We start from the raw sequence: 16,593 nt of genomic DNA, 5'->3' as shown, positions 1-16,593 counted from the left end.
TAATGAAGATATATCCAATCCCATGTAGCTGATTGTTATGCAATATAATCTACATGCCTTGGAAAATGCCAAAACTTGGATTTTTGTTCCACTTCTCCATGAAAGTCCCTTGTTGGATCCAAATGGGTTACAAAGTGAAAATCTGATATAATTGCACGTTTAATAAATTCAAAGAACAAATTGTTTCCAAATGATTCAATCATGAATATATAATCGAATATGAGGAGAATTTTGCTCTGATTGATCATAACACTTTGGTTTGCAATTTACTAGTCATTTGTGTAGCTTATAGTTGGTCCTTTTATTAAATGGACATGGAAAATGCTTTTCTCAATAATATCTTCCTAAGGAAGTTTACATGTGACCTCCGAGTAGGGTTGCTCTTCCATTGAGTCATGTTTGTCGCCTTTAGAAAGCATTGTACAACTTTAAATAATGTCATCATTCTTTATTTGAAAAGTTCAGCAGTAGCATTATTTCACTAGGGTTTTCTTCAAGTCCCTACGATTCATGACTTTTAACTCAAACCACAGACTTTTGTAATATTCACATTTTACTATATGCGGATGATATGATCATTACTAAAAGTGATTGTGCAGGTATTACGAGCTTTAAACAGTCTTGTGACTTTTATTTTGAAATAAAATATCTCAAGAACCTCCATTATTATTATTTTTGGCCTTGAAATTCTCTCTAACTCTTTTGGGGTCTATTATACCAACACAAGTATATATCTTATTTTTATCGTGGTTAGATCGACATATGCCAAAGTGTCTTTCATGTCTTTGGAGTTCAACATCAAGCTAGTTCCAGGTAGTTGTACTCCTCTAGGTGATGCCCTTGTTTACCATCAGTTGGTTGGCTTTTTAGTTTATGTGAAGGCTATGCGTCCAAACCATACATATGTTGTTCACATAGTTATACAGTTTATGGCAGCTCGTTGCTCTCTCCGTATGTTGGTGGCATTGAGATTCTTCAATACCTTAAGGGACAATGTTACATGCACTTCTTTTTTTGTCTGGCTCATCTCTGATTCTACAAGCCTTCTCATATGCATATTGGGATGATGAATTGTCTTATAAGCAATCTACTATCGGCTATTGTTTCTTTCTTGACGATTCTCTCATATCATGGAGAATTAAAAAACAGCCTCTTATAGTTCTCTCGAGTATTGAATCTAGATATCGGATCTAGCTAATACAGCTCATGAATTAGTTTGGCTTCGTTAAATTTAGATGACATGGAGGAGCCTTCTCAGTCCCTTCCTACATCATTCTAGTACAACAACAACACTCTTCAGATGGGTCATAATGATGTGTTCTATAAGCGTATGAAGCACACTTAGATTGATTATAACTTGTCTATCAGCATGTCAACACAATTGTTCGTTTTCTCATAATTCCATACTGATCATCATGCTGACATCTATACTAACGCACGTCTACCTAGCCATTTTCATTTTATCGTCTCTAAACTCAAGTTGGATCGTACTTTCCTTACTTGAGTTTGAGGGGGTTGTTCATTACTCATTAGCGTATATTATGAGTATCCTGGATTGTCTTCGGGGTTCGTCTTGCAATTAGTCGTAGTTAGTTGGCACCTTCTACATTTACTTACTTGTAATTAAGTTTTATATGTGTATCTATACCCTTTGTATTTGACGTTTTGTAATCAAATTCTTGATCAATAACATGATCGACTGGTTCATGCCTCCATTGTTATCAAAATTGAGTACTAAGTCAATCAAATCCTAGACGCAATTGTACGATCCCCAACATCATTGATTTATTTGTAATTTTGTTCTTATTAAGTAAATTAATTTGCATTGATCTCCATCATGGATTATGTCCCTCGATGTGACTAGGCCTCTTGAGAGTAATGATCAATTTGAGACCTTAAGCGTTTCCTTCACATATTTTCAACACCTTTAATTATACAAAGATGAGAAAGGACTACAAACAAAATGGTGCATTGACTAACTATAATACAAAATAGATACATGTAATTCAAAGAATTTTGCTCTGACTATGTACCAAAGCAGCCCAATTCTTTTTTCCTCCTTTCACAACTTTTTTTATTTTCCAACAGCTCTCTTTCACGACTTAATAAAAGAATCAAAAAAAAAAAAAAAAGCAATCATACAAATAATTGAAGATCTCATAACCAAATTGAAGACCAGAATACGTGATCAAATCGTTGACTCTTTCTTCAAAACCTGATTCATCAATCTGATCGATCTCAGTACTTCCCATGGCCAAAATAATTGCTGAAGAACGACTGTTAACCCATTACCGATTATTTATAAGTTCTCCAAAAACTCGTTATTTACTTTCCAAAAGAAAAAAAGCACCCATCATGAATTCATGATCATGGTGAAATAGTATTCGATGATTCAAAGCTATTGTCTCTTCTGTACCTCAGCTCCAAAGACACTTGTCTTTCCATCCGTAATTGTCGTTTAAAATTCGTTATAAACATCTCAGCTCTCCTATCAATATCATCTTCTTCTGGGAAACTTGTGGTTCTTTGCAAAGGAAAGCTTTGAGTCTTTTGTAGCTGTAGCTCACCTTGCTCTGGTGATATCTGAGAAGAAGAAGTCGCTGTGTAAGGAGAAGCCCAGGTGCTATAATATTCATCATGTGCGGGGGAGGAGACGATCGATGTTAACCCAAGTCGTTCATTGAAACTCAGCCGCCGGCTGCTCAAAGTACGACGACCACCGATCAAGGAGGAGACAATATACCACCGGTTTATATCGAGGTTTAAGAGGAATGTAACCTTCTTCACCGCCGTCCTCAGCCTACCTAACAACGACCATCTTTTGTTCTTGTCTTGGGCCACCATTATTGAAGTTAGAGAGCAAAGTAAGTTGAAATTCGGATTAAAAGATTGAATGGATATGAAGTGGGTGATGTTCTAAGGATTAGAATAAAGTAATTTGCGTAGGTAGTTGTGTTTAAATAGATAAAGCTTAAGAAAGGGACACCCGCGTGATCGTCGTAGTAGTTTAGAGATGGGCATACAAACGATGTTAGAGGTCGTAAACGTTGAATCAGTCAAATTGTTCTTCTGGATTTTAATCGGATACCCTAATGCCTGTTTCGTATCACGATATACATTCTATTAATTGACTTCTATATAATAAAAGATACCATAATTATTATGGATATAAGAAAATGTCACTTTTTAACGATCATAAATATAATGTGTATTTTAACTCTAATACAACTTATCCAATTAATAAAATTTATAAAATTTTGATATGTATAACTTTTAATATAAAAATTAGGAAAATATTCAGAAAACTCTTCAAAGTTTTGGGTTCATTACCCATTAAATCATTATCTGTGACCATATGACTTTATGAATTGAGTGTGATCATTCATGTCTTCTTAAGGGGATGCTTCGACAAAGTATGATAGAAAGAAATGATACAAGTACACAATCATGTGTTATGCACATAATCCCGTTAAATTTAACGGAAATGGGATTAAGTTGTAGGATTCTTTAGTTCTGAACAAATCTATAACGATCAAGAGTTCAGGGGGGATTTTTGTAAGTTAGTCTTGATTTAATTTTCAGAGCCGCCATTTGCGGTTGCTTGGTTGGACTTCGTGTACTTGACAACATCAATGTCAACTACTTATCTTTCACCAAATAATCTCATTTGGTTTTCGTTCCCAACCTTAACCAAACCCAAACGTCCACTATAGGGTCTAAGTTACATGTTGATTGGCGGTGCGGCTTAATAGCCCTATTTGTGCTTTCTTGTAATGTTTTTGTGCTTTCGTGTAATGTTTTCAGACTCGTTGTGTTTCTAACACCTTGCTATTTTTTAGTTAATATATTTCTACCGTTAAAAAAAAACGTCTACTATATTGATGAAGTGAGAAAGAAATTTACAGATTAATGCGTTGAAATTTTTATAATGAACTACTATGTTTAATTTTTTTTTAAACTGACAAATATATTATAAAAAGTAACAATAAGCTAGAAACAACTCATTAAAACAAAATATAAGCTAAATCAGGATTGTGAAGCCATGCATTCTAACCAATCTTAGCTTTACTATACTTATCAGAAATCTAAAAATACGCTCTATCTATGATCATAGTTCCAAAAAGAGTGGAATTACGAAAATTCCAAATACAGAAAAAACTAATCAAAACCACAATATCAAAAGCTTTTCATTGACCTCTCATCAACGAAACAACGTCCGCCAAAGAAAATAAGGACCGAACAGAAATCTAATCTGGAAGATGCACATCCCACCAAATAGTAATATGGGTCCAAAGGTCGTTGGAGACATAGATGTTAATTTAGGGGGATAATGACTTGAGATGGTAACGAACTTTCAACTTTGTTCATATTTAGTCACTCAATTTTTTTTCGTGCTTGATTTACCCCTGAATTATTTAAAATTATTCACATTTTATCCTTATGACTGGTTACAACCGGTCATAAAGGTAAAATGTGAACATTTCGAATAATTCATGGGTAAATCAAGAACGAAAAAAAAAGTTCAGTGGCTAAATATGAACTGGTTGAAAGTTTGTTACCCTTTCAAGCCATTATCCCTTTTTGTAATCATCCATTAGTTTATTTTGCCTATTGGTAGAAATTACTTAGATTAATAATTTTGATTTCAGTCACTACGATTTGTTTTGTGTTGTGTTTGTAAGGAGTATTACAGAATAGAATGCGTATCACATAACAATGTTGTAGTTCATTGCTTTAATACTAGTCAATAAGGTAAACTTTTAACTAGTTTTTCTTTACTCACATATAAGTGAAATGCCAACCCACAAAGAAGAAATAGTTAGTATAGTTTCATAAAGGCAAAAAGACACATATACGACCAATAAAATGAAAAATAGATCAAAAATCAAAAGGAGCATGGTGAGAAGGTACATCTACAACCAACATACAAATAGAAAAGGTAGATACAAGTAATAACTAGGAAGAAAAGTATCGAAAAAACAAGTTCAAAGAAAAAACAGTGAAAACTAGGAAAAATACACAAACATTGTAAAGGCAACTGGCACCTAGACTACTCATGTACTACTCCACGACCTTGATCTTATGCATCCACACTCTCTAATCAAATCTCGTGTCTTTGTAAAGAGAAAAACCTCATTCAAGTTTAACATTGCATTATCTTTACGCTTCTTTATCATATGCTCTCTCTACCTCGCACGATCTACAATGACTGTCTCCACCCTATGGAGTGAAATCTGTTGCATATGTCCTAAGTATATGTCTGAAACCACCATAATCTTTGTTTCTTCAATGTGATTAAAGTCGCTTCTATTGTACTTCTAAGTGTTGTTTCTAGTACCATACATAATAAATGTATATCACATTATTACTACAACATCCTCGCTTTTGTGATCTTCATATTCAACTTGTGCTCATTCTTAATAACATTAATTAAAACCATTTACGAGATAATGGCTTGAAAGGGTAACAAACTTTCAATTGTCTTTACATTTAGTCATTCAACTTTTTCGTGCTTGATTTACCCTTAAATTATTTGAAATTGTTCACATTATACCCTTATGACGGGTTATAACCGATCATAAGAGTAAAATGTGAACAATTTCAAATAATTCAAGGGTAAATCAAGCATGAAAAAAATTCGGTGACTAAATGTGAACAAAGTTAAAAGTTCGTTTCCCTCTCGAGTCATTATCCCTAATTTAGGAGTAGATTAGTCTGTCTTCCCAACAAAAAATCACTGCAACAAGCAAAGAGATGATATATAGTCTCTACAGACAAGGCACATAATCGATTCCTCCTCAATACCTCTATATAATAATCTTTCTCAAGTGTCAATACTCTGCAATGTTAACCTCCAAATAAGAATATTGAGTTTAATAGGAACCCAATTATTCCATTTAGTCTTCATTTCTCCTACTAAAAGGGAATTACTTTCAAGAAGAGAATGAGTCGGTAAAAGCGTTTGTCGCATCATAAAGCCACCCCAATCTATTTGGTCTGGTCTGCAACTTAAGATTCTGCATCAACACCTTGAAATCGTCCCACTAAGTCTGCTCAATACCACCCCTAGGCAAACACCTGTAATTCTCTTCACCCCAGCGTAAACACACCAGATCTCTCTGACATAAGCATGCGTATGATTATCTAGCGAAAAAAAATCATGTGAAAAGACACTGCAAGAGGAAAATTTCCCTCTAAACATCCTCCCAAAATGAAGTAGTGTTCGTGATTTCTTTTCACTAATATTATTTAAGTGTAATGGGATTAATTTTGTAGACCAAAAGCAATCTCCATAAACATTAGACACACAAGGATGGTGCGGAGTGCACACTTGTTTGAGTTTGTTAAAGATTGAAAGTACATTGCTATTTAGGGGTGAAGCCCCTGAACGGAATGGGATCCGGGGGAAGCACCCCTGGAAGCATGGTCCAAGGGGCAGCATCCCCTAGCAAGGTCCAAGGGATAGAGCCCCTGAGGTCGAGCTATTGAAAAACAGTCTTGTGACGGTTTTGGACAGTTTTAGGACATAGAAAACTGTTTTGTGACAATTTTCATACAAGGGAGGTATATAACCAATTTTGGTCATCATTTTCTAGTACAACACACAAAAATCATACCATCAAACATTCTTTATTATTGTCTCTCAATTCTTGAGTCTTATCCAATTGAGATTTTTAGAGTACCACTAAAATACTTCATTTTGAAAGTGTTAATCACAATTCTTAGAATTCCAAGTGCTTTTACATCCCACAAATATAAAAGTAGAAGCCCCGTCACCCACGTGAATCAAACAAAGGGAGTGAAAATCAATTTGACGTTCACGAAGATGACCTAGCATCCGAATAATACTATTCCAAGTCCCTGTCCCAAACCTTTGTGGTGTCAAAGCAACGTAACCCCCATTAGTACCATAAATAGCTTTTCCAACTCGTGTAACGTCCCAAAACCATGATAAAGAATTGAAGTTTCCAAAAGACATTTTTAGAAACTCATAAAGTAATCAATCATTATTTCAAAACAAAACCATAAAAATCAAAGTAATAATATCATCTCTCAAACATAAATCAGTAGGAGGATGTGTACGATCATGCCTTCGTCTTGCCCTATCATCTGAAGTGCCTTAAAAAATTTAAATTCACAATTGTAAGCCAAAGTTTACTGAGTTCCCTCAAAATACCTTACACAATAATACACATACAATGCGTGCACACATGAGCCTACACCCTGTCTGGACCGCCTCAGAAGGCCTAGATGACACTTGGACCGCTCTATAGAGCCTACAGTCTATTGGACTACCTCTCAAGGCCTACGGTAGATGGATTGTTCCATTGGGCCTACAGCCTGAGTGGACCGCCCCACAAGGCCTACAGTAGTTGGACCACTCCCTTGGGCCTACAGTCTGACCGAACCGCCTTGCAAGGCCTATAATACACTGGACCGACCTATTGAGCCTACGGTCTATTGGACGGCCTCTCAAGGCCTACAGAAGTTGGATCGCTCTTTTGGGCCTACAGTCTGACTAGACCACCTCGCAAGGCCTACATTACACTGGACCGCCCATGTGTCTTGGCCTACAGTACAAAGCAAGACCGCCTCAACCCTACCACAATATGTCGACATATGAACATAAACAAACAAACAAATAATAGCCAGAAATCATAACAGATATACCAATCAAACATATCACTACATCATACCAACATCCTACATACAAGGATATATACTGCAGTACAAAGTATAGTGAGAAAACTAACCTTGCAATCGAGCAGATAACATCACAACTCTCTAAAATCCAAAAACTAGTACTACAGGTCACCTATACAATAATCAGGGACCAATCCTTAAACTAAAACCCAAAACCCTCAAATTGACCTAAAGTCAAACTTAGTCAAAAAGTCAGCGGCCAAAGTAAAAGTTCATGGACTATGAGCATAACATCATTCCTATGGTGTTCATGCAACCCTAATTGCTTTGATCTAGGTTTTCTACTATGAACATAACAACATTGAATACCAAAGCAATGATCCTAAGAACTAGCATACAACAATCAAATTGACATATAAACTAGGGTTTAGATCTTACTTTTCTTGTTATGTAGTAATAACAAGTTCTCCTTGAATATCCTTGACCATTGAAAGCTTAGTGCCTCAAATGTTGCACCTCTAATGGAGTCACAAACACCACTAGCAACAAGATGACTTAGGAGAGGGAGGAGGAGGCACAAAAAATATCTAGGGTTCTCTTAGAAGTGTCTGACACGTTTTTGGGAGCCTTGTGGGGTCCTTATATAGTTGAGGCTTCTAGGGTTTTCAACTTGGAAACCCTAGTCCAGTTGCTTAGTCCTTAAGCAGCCCAAAGATCCTTCCAGAATGCCCTTTGGACGATTTCTATATGGACTCCTATATAGAATTCGTCCATTGCTTCCTTATGGATCCTAAGCCCAACTTTGTAACTATATTATAATTACAGTATCAGTCCCCTTTATTTAATTAATCTCTTTTGACCACAAACTTAATTATAAATTAATTCTTGACCAATATTAATTAAACAATATGATTTCTCTTTTAATATATTATTCACATAATATATTAATAAATCATAATTAATCCTCTTTCTCCTCAATTCATCCTATCAGTTGTTATGGTGAAGGCAACCCAAAAGGACCATGCTCATAATCGGGTCAAGTACATACCAAAATAGTTATGGGCTTAGACACCTAATCCAACAGTCTCCCACTTGGATAAGTCTAATGACTATTTTGCAAGTACGACTTCAGAACCTGATTAGCAATCATAGCTTTCAAAAGCCGCTGTCAACTCTGATCTTATCAGTAACGCGCCCTTTAGATAAGGGATCATATATTCCTCCATTCTAGATATCGTATAGACATGAGACATGGATTATAATCATTCTCTCCGTCTATGTGTTGTTTCCCTATTTCCGATTTATGACGACTGACAACAGACTACAATTGAACACATCAACTTAGTCCAGGCTTGGCCAAGCGCTTAGGGGTGTCATCACCAAATCATCGAGGGGCCCACAGATATCGCTTTTATCGCACTTTGGGTAAAAGGAACAGATAAACCTCAACTCAAATGCTCGCTTGTACTTACTCATCAAATCACACACAACAATATGTTTTATAACACCAAGTTACTGGAGCGTTTACATATTATCAATGTGCAACCGACTTGTAAATTACAACTCACACGTCTTGGTTTCAAGAATATAAGATATTATCGTCTCACTAATCACCCGTGATAAAATCCATGAAGTGATTCAAGTGAGCGTGGGTTTAATCCAATACTCAAATCTTATTTCAAGAGTACTCATGAACATTGCAGCAGACTTTTGCTATGTCTAAACGCATTAGACAATCTACAGTCGGATTCATGACAGTCTAGCTTCAATACCTACTTCCAAAGTATATATCGACTGTGGATGATTTGAATAATCATATTATTCGGGAAGTGAAAATATGCAAAGTGAAACACAAGAATAATACTAATCCTATATGGCCCCAAACTTTTGAGTATAAATAAAACACCTTTATTTAATCACCATATTAATTACTCATTATTCATTGTATAATGTTTCGGATAATCAACTTATTACTTGAATTATAACAATAGTTGTCTCATGCTCCAAGCATGTACACTATGTTTACCTATGGTCCATACTTTGTGAAATAGATCAATTGAACACATTTCCAATGATACTCATTTCACAACTCCTAATCCTTGTCATAAGTGTAAGAATACCAAATTCTTGCCACTATTAGAATATGTTAGATTCTGACATTTTATTCAAAGATCCTTTCGTAATGTCACAGCACCAAAACCTCCAAGACTTTGCCAATGATATTACAAAGTGTTCTATTGGAGATTGTTACAAGGCAATTCCATAGATATGAAGTCTCACATTTCAAGTACATTCCTTTGAACATCCTTCTTGCATAAAAATTTCTAATCTAGACATAGATTCTTGATATCCAACTCCCAATATGAAAACATTTCCATATTTTCCATACGGCAACTCATTATTAATAGAATCATATCTAATCATAATAATGTCATTATGGTCCATTCGTTACTATACTTCCAACTGCCCACAAGCGGCCAATCCTTGGCGAACCTTTGATCGTCCTTGACAGTTGTTTAATTATTTTAGTCAAATCCGGTTCTAGTCCTTTTTCCCTCTTAATTCCCTAGGCATTTGGAAAATTTATAACGTTCGAATATTACAGCATATGCAATCAATCCTATACCCGAAGCGTATGGGACACGATTCATAATGATACTTTACCAGTTTCTTGCTATAATATTGGCATGTATAAAATTCCCTTATGTTGAATATTTTCAACATAACATTTATATATGTCATTTGACTAAATTTGATTAAAATTTCTCGATCTAAGCTTTTAGATTTGAAATGAAGTATAATATCCTCCCCCTTAATTATAGCAAAACAACTTTTCAACCCCTGCAACTTTGCAAAGTGAAACCTTTTGTTTTCTATAATTAATATTGCTAACTTGCAACATTTAAAATAATAATCATGCTCCCACTAACATGATAATTATATTCAGCATAACACTTATGCTCCCACTAGCTTTGACATGTATTCAGAAATTAACTGAACTTCTAGAAATCAATGCTTGTTGACTTTCTTACCAAAGTTCATATTTCTGATATTAGATGCTTCGATAAGCCTTTATCTAAGCTTCTCAAACTCATACACCTTTCCTTAGATAGCTCACTTGTGTGTCTAAACCATTTCAGAACCTATAACAGTAAGTCCCGAATGTTCAGACTTATTGCCATTTCTCACAATTCGAACTATGAAGAGGGATGTCGTAATCATAATCGAATTTGAGAACGCAAATATCACAAATGCTATCTCCTTAAAATCTCTCTTAGTTAAAGTGTTTCCTCACAATCATTTTCATGAAACAGAGAGAAACCTTATGACATTTAGATTTTATGGTGTATGTGCTCCTATCCATGTTAATTTGTCATAACCATAATCATAAGATAACGTTTGTGACAAATCCAAACTCTTATGGACAGAACTTGTTCATTCTTTATTTCTTGCCATCAAGGGTCCCACCATTGCTTCCAAGTTATTTAGCAGCTCACCTATACTAGTCAATTCACTTTCATTGAACAAGGTGATTGCCTTTATGCAGTCAATTTAGAACTCGTAGAACTCATATGCATAAGTAACTTTACTGGAATGGCATAGAAACAAAATTATGTCAACTAGTGATTAACAATAGGTTTACTCTTTATTAGTTCTTGAAACTTTTCAAGATCTTTAAGACTCCTACTGACCTCTTGATATATAAGATTCTTTTTTCAAGAAACATTTCTTGACAAACAAATACTCAAGAGTTAGTGCGGATTCTTATCAAGACAACACTTCATACAATTGGTCTTAATCGGTATTTGTCTTATCCAAGACATCACAACTTACCAATTTCAAATATGCAGGAATAAGAAAACCTTTCCTACTCCACACTTGATGAGTGTTTTAAACTTACTGAAGATGTGTCACTCAATATCACAATCTTGGAGTACGATTTTAAGTCTTGATTTTGGAACGAAGTATGATTCACCTTTTGATTTAACCACTTCAACAATTCCTGATTCCTCTTCTTAGCCATACTAGTGCACTAAGATTTACTTAGAGGATCAATTGTGATATGGCGTCATAATCAATGAGACGATCATAAAACATGATACTAAAGTACTCTCTCATCTTTACAGGTTGGAAAAACTTTTATCTTTCTGCCCAATTGATTCTTCTTATTCGTTCTGCCATTCATTGAAACTTTTCAATGATTCAGAATTACACTTAATTTTGTAAGCATAACCACATTTACTAGACTTTTAGTAAATCATGACGAATAATCTTATTGTTATTTGTGGTGGACTTGACCAGTGCACAACATTGCGTACCAGATCTCCTAGTCTTTCACTTGACTCACATACCTATGTGAATAAGGAATTAGTCTTAATTTCCTAAGTACCAAGATTTCTGTACATCACATGACTCAAATCATATGATTCCAAGCTTCTGTCCAATTGAAACTTGGGCGATGGGAATCTTTACTTACTTAGAAAATTATGACACTACCACAAATAATATAACTAAGAATCACATCTACTATTATTGCTTATAATAGAAACATACAAACATCAATTTTCACAAATAACATTGCAAGGAGATATAAATAAGACAAAATCAAAATTTATTTTATTTATAAAAGGTGCGGAAAAACTTGTCCTTACAATGCAAATTGAAATGAAAACTATGATATTACATATTCCTAAGCAATCTATCCTAACTCTAAAGTAGTAGCTCAAAACCCCGATCTTCGAACCATGCGATCGAAATCCATTTCGTCGTGATCAAACTCAGCTCACTTCTTCCTTTAAGTTTCCTTTCCTTTCTTTGATCCTACAAAACATCAAAATGAAATCTTATCACATCATGTATTAAGAATCTACAAAATAAACTTACTAGAGTTAGATAGTGGATTTTACCCGAAGCAGATTCATATATTTTAACTCTCCCATCCTTGCGATCTTTCAAGTAAATCTGGCAGCTTCGCATCCAATGCCCCTTCTCTTGGCAATAGAAACAAATGGACTCTTTTGGAATGGTACACGGGACAATCTCAGACTTAGCATTTCTCTTGCCTAGAGAAAACCTTTCTCGACTTCTAACGTTTCCATTGTCAATGTCCATGGAAGTTTGGGACATCGATTTACCAAATAGATTTGCTTGACCAGTGCGCCAAATCATCGCTGATTCAGTAGCAATAAGCAAATAAGTCAAATCAATGAGGTTCAAGTCGTTGTCCATCATATAGTACTCTCTAATGAACTCACTATATGAGTTAGGAAGTGATTGAAGAACCCAGTTAACAACCAACTTCCTTGAGACTTCGACACCCAACATTCCCAATCTATCAATATACAACTTCATATTCAAGACATAAGCACATACAGACTTTCCATCTTCATGTTTGTTTACCAACAGGGCTTGAGTGACTTTGAACTTTTCAAGTCTTCGATCACGTGGGTCAGGGAGAATTATTGGAGGAGGTGGAGGAAGTGAAGCATGATTTCCATTTCCACAATCCAATCATGGAACGTCATCTTCATGTGGAAAGCTTTTTCCAAAGGGTTCGGGAAGACCATAGTTAGAATTTGACATCTACAAAACGGGAGAAATTCAAGTTAGTTGATAAGAATGTTTAATATAACACCCAAATGAAATATCAAGGCTATGATCCAACACAATATTCTATAACTCGGAAGAGGGATGCCGTAATTCTGCTGCAGAACATTTGAAGGTAGGTAAATGACGATTTACCAATTTCCACCATGAAAAACAAAAATTGAAAATTAGGTTTTAGATGAATTGAAACTCCTATATCTTTTGAGATTCATTGAACTTTTCAATGGCATGTTTAAATCTCGATTGTGCCCTTCAAGTTTGTGACTGGGATGTCGAGGATCACAAACAAGGTGTGGATAACCATGCAAATTAGCTTGGTACTCTCGAAGATCTCTATCACCTAATCAATGTGTCGGTTAACCACACACGCTCCATTGATCTATGATAATCTACGAGCTACCCATTGCCATCCTTTATTGGTCCCATATTCGTGTGCCGGTTAACCACACATGCTCCACTAACGACCAACAAGGTGCAATGTGCAATTTCATGGATTAGCACTAACTCCACATTTTTCTTAAAGTAACGAAGATTTGTGAATTTATAAAGTGTTTAGTTACTTCGTACTTCATTATACTTATAATGGAAGGTTGTGTCCTATCCTACCCGTTCGGCTAACGACTCCCCACTAGTCAAGAGTACGGTGGGTAAGAGTGGATACCCATTCAATTGCCATTTTATAGGCAATTTCCTTAAAGACCCCTTATAGACCAGCTTCGTGAATGAGGCCTACTAACGGTAAGACTGACATTTACTTATACATATATAATATTAAACTTTTAATTCTATATAGTATAAGGGTGTATTTTACACTTTTAAAATACTATGTGGTTCAATCTATTAATAAATTAGACTTTTAATTTGATTAACTTAAACCATATAATTATGGATTTATTAATTATCTCTTTTAATTAAACACTTAATTAATTTAATAAAACCATAAGGGTGTAATTTGAACTTCTCAAAGTACTAGGGTTTTAGAATTCAATATTTCAAAATTAATACATTCTAATTAAATTTTAAAGACAAAATTGCAAAAATGGTCCCTGTGGTTTGCCAATTTCTTTGGGTATGGTCCAAAAAAAAGTTTATTAGCAAAAAAAGTGTTTATTTGGTAGTTTAGCTGTGGTTTTGGTCCTTATTTCGTTAACTTTAACATTTGGTTGTTAACTTTTTTTAAAATGACAATTTTTCCCTCAAGGACCATTTTTGCAATTATCTCTTTTTACCAAATTACAACGACCATTTCTGCAATTCTTCTTGTTAAATTTATTGAATTATTATATATTAATCCTTCTTTCTTTTTAATTTTATTGAACTATTATATATTAATTCTTTTTTTAATTTTATTTTTATTAGATTAATTTTTTATCTATTTATTACACATCGGTTAATTTTATTTTTAATATATAATATTTATATATTAATAAATATTATATTATTATATTATTAATTTCTTTTAACTATTTTTTAAATTTTTTTATTGGATTATTTAAAAAAAATATATTTATTAGATTTTTTTTATTGTATTATTACATTTAATTTGTTATATTCTAAATATAATAAATAATATTTTAGTGGATCGTTAATTTTTTTTAAATGTATAATATTAATTCTTTTTAATTATTGGTTCTACCACAAAGACTTCGGAATACGCAAAAGCACCATATCACATTGTCGAAAATTATCGGGACCACCGCTAATCACCATCATCAGAGGTCCAAGGGAAACAATACCAACTTGTTTCACCCAACACCGCTATCCAGTAGCCACCCTGCGACAACCTCTTCAGAATCCGTCAGAATCCTTTATATTTTCCACTAAACCGGTCGTTTTCCACTAGAACCATCACTATTTGAACCACCAAGAAGTCCAACCCAAACACCCCTGTCAGTTCCTCCATTTGTTGCCTTTTACCATATTACGCCAATTAGTGGATCTGGTGGTTTGAAAACCCTATATCTAACATTATCATCATTTACGGTAGTGTGGGTAGTCAATTAGTGTAGTTTTAGTTGAGAATGACGGATTGTAGGCAACGATCGACGATTTCCGACAAGATGATGTGGCAGCGCAAGGTGGTAGAAAGCAACGAATGGAGGAACTGACCAGCGGTGTTTGGATCGGACCTCCTTAACACAATATTGATTGTAACAGAAAACGAACGACTTGAAGCTTCAATGTTATAAGGTTGTGCGAGGGTTGTGGAAGGCAACAAATGGAGGAACTGGCCAGGTAGTATGATTTTGTGGCGTAAGCTAGTAAAAGGCAACAAATGGAGGAACTGATAGGTGTGTTTGGGTTGGACTTCTTGGTGGTTCAAATAGTGATGGTTCTAGTGGAAAACGGTCGGCTTAGTGGCAAATATAAAGGATTCTGACGGATTGTGAAGAGGTTGTCACAGGTGGCTACTGGATAGCGGTGTTGGGTGAAACAGGTTGGTAGTGTTTCCGTCGGAACTCCGATGAAGGTGATTAGCGGTGGTACTAACAATTTTCGACAATGGGATGTAGTGCTTTTGCGTATTCTGAAGACCTTGTGGTAGAACCAAAAAATTAAAAAGAATTATTATTATACATTTAAAAAAAAATTAATGATCCACTAAAATATTATTTGTTATATATAGAATATAATAAATTAAATGTAATAACCCAAGAAAAAAATCTAATAATTTATTTTTTTAAAAATAGTCCAATAAAAAAATTTCAAAATAGTTAAAAGAAATTAATAATATAATATTTATTAATATATAAATATTATATATTAAAAATAAAATTAACTGATATATAATAATCAGATAAAAAATTAATCCAATAAAAAAAATTAAAAAACAATTAATGTATAATAGTTCAATAAAATTAAAAATATTAAAAGAAAGAAGAATTAATATATAATAATTCAATAAATTTAAAAAGAAGAATTGCAGAAATGGTCCTTGTAATTTGGTAAAAATAGATAACTGCAAAAATGGTCCCTAAGGGTAAAATTGTCATTTTAAAAAAGTTAACAGTCAAATGTTAAAGTGAACGAAATAGGGACCAAAACCACAACTAAACTACCAAATAAGGACCCTTTTTGCTAATAAACTTTTTTTCGACCTTACCCAAAGAAATTGGCAAACCACAGGGACCATTTTTGCAATTTTCTCAATTTTAAATTCCAAAACTTGAGGACAAATTTTGAAACCTTTCATAACATTAGGGTTTAACTATTTAAATTTCAAAAAATAAAACTTTTAAGTTCAAATTTAAACTATAAAACCTAAAGGGTGTAATTTGAAACTTTTCAAACTTACTAGGTCAAATATTTGACTCATAATAATCTTATATTATCCATATTTAA

The 16,593-nt window shown here is 34.2% G+C and overlaps 1 protein-coding gene across 1 annotated transcript; it reads right to left on the bottom strand.

Annotated features, from left to right (window-relative positions):
* Nucleotides 1-1,950: 1,950 nt before the first annotated feature.
* Nucleotides 1,951-2,937, bottom strand: LOC145129019 (cotton fiber protein). The gene has a single exon (XM_079063774.1). The coding sequence runs from the start codon at nt 2,842-2,844 to the stop codon at nt 2,368-2,370; it is 477 nt and encodes a 158-aa protein (XP_078919900.1). The 5' UTR covers nt 2,845-2,937; the 3' UTR covers nt 1,951-2,367.
* Between the last annotated feature and the right edge of the window lie 13,656 nt (nt 2,938-16,593).

This window comes from Lactuca virosa, chromosome 8, assembly GCF_052849685.1.
Source record: "Lactuca virosa cultivar CGN04683 chromosome 8, Lactuca_virosa_CGN04683_v6, whole genome shotgun sequence".
NCBI classification, from domain to species: domain Eukaryota; kingdom Viridiplantae; phylum Streptophyta; class Magnoliopsida; order Asterales; family Asteraceae; genus Lactuca; species Lactuca virosa.
The sequence above is the reverse complement of the archived record's forward strand: the minus strand, read 5'-3'. Positions and strand labels throughout refer to the sequence as shown.

Coding starts and splice junctions, on each gene's coding strand:
- LOC145129019 (XM_079063774.1), bottom strand. CDS start 2,844: ATGGTGGCCCAAGACAAGAACAAAAGATGGTCGTTGTTAGGTAGGCTG.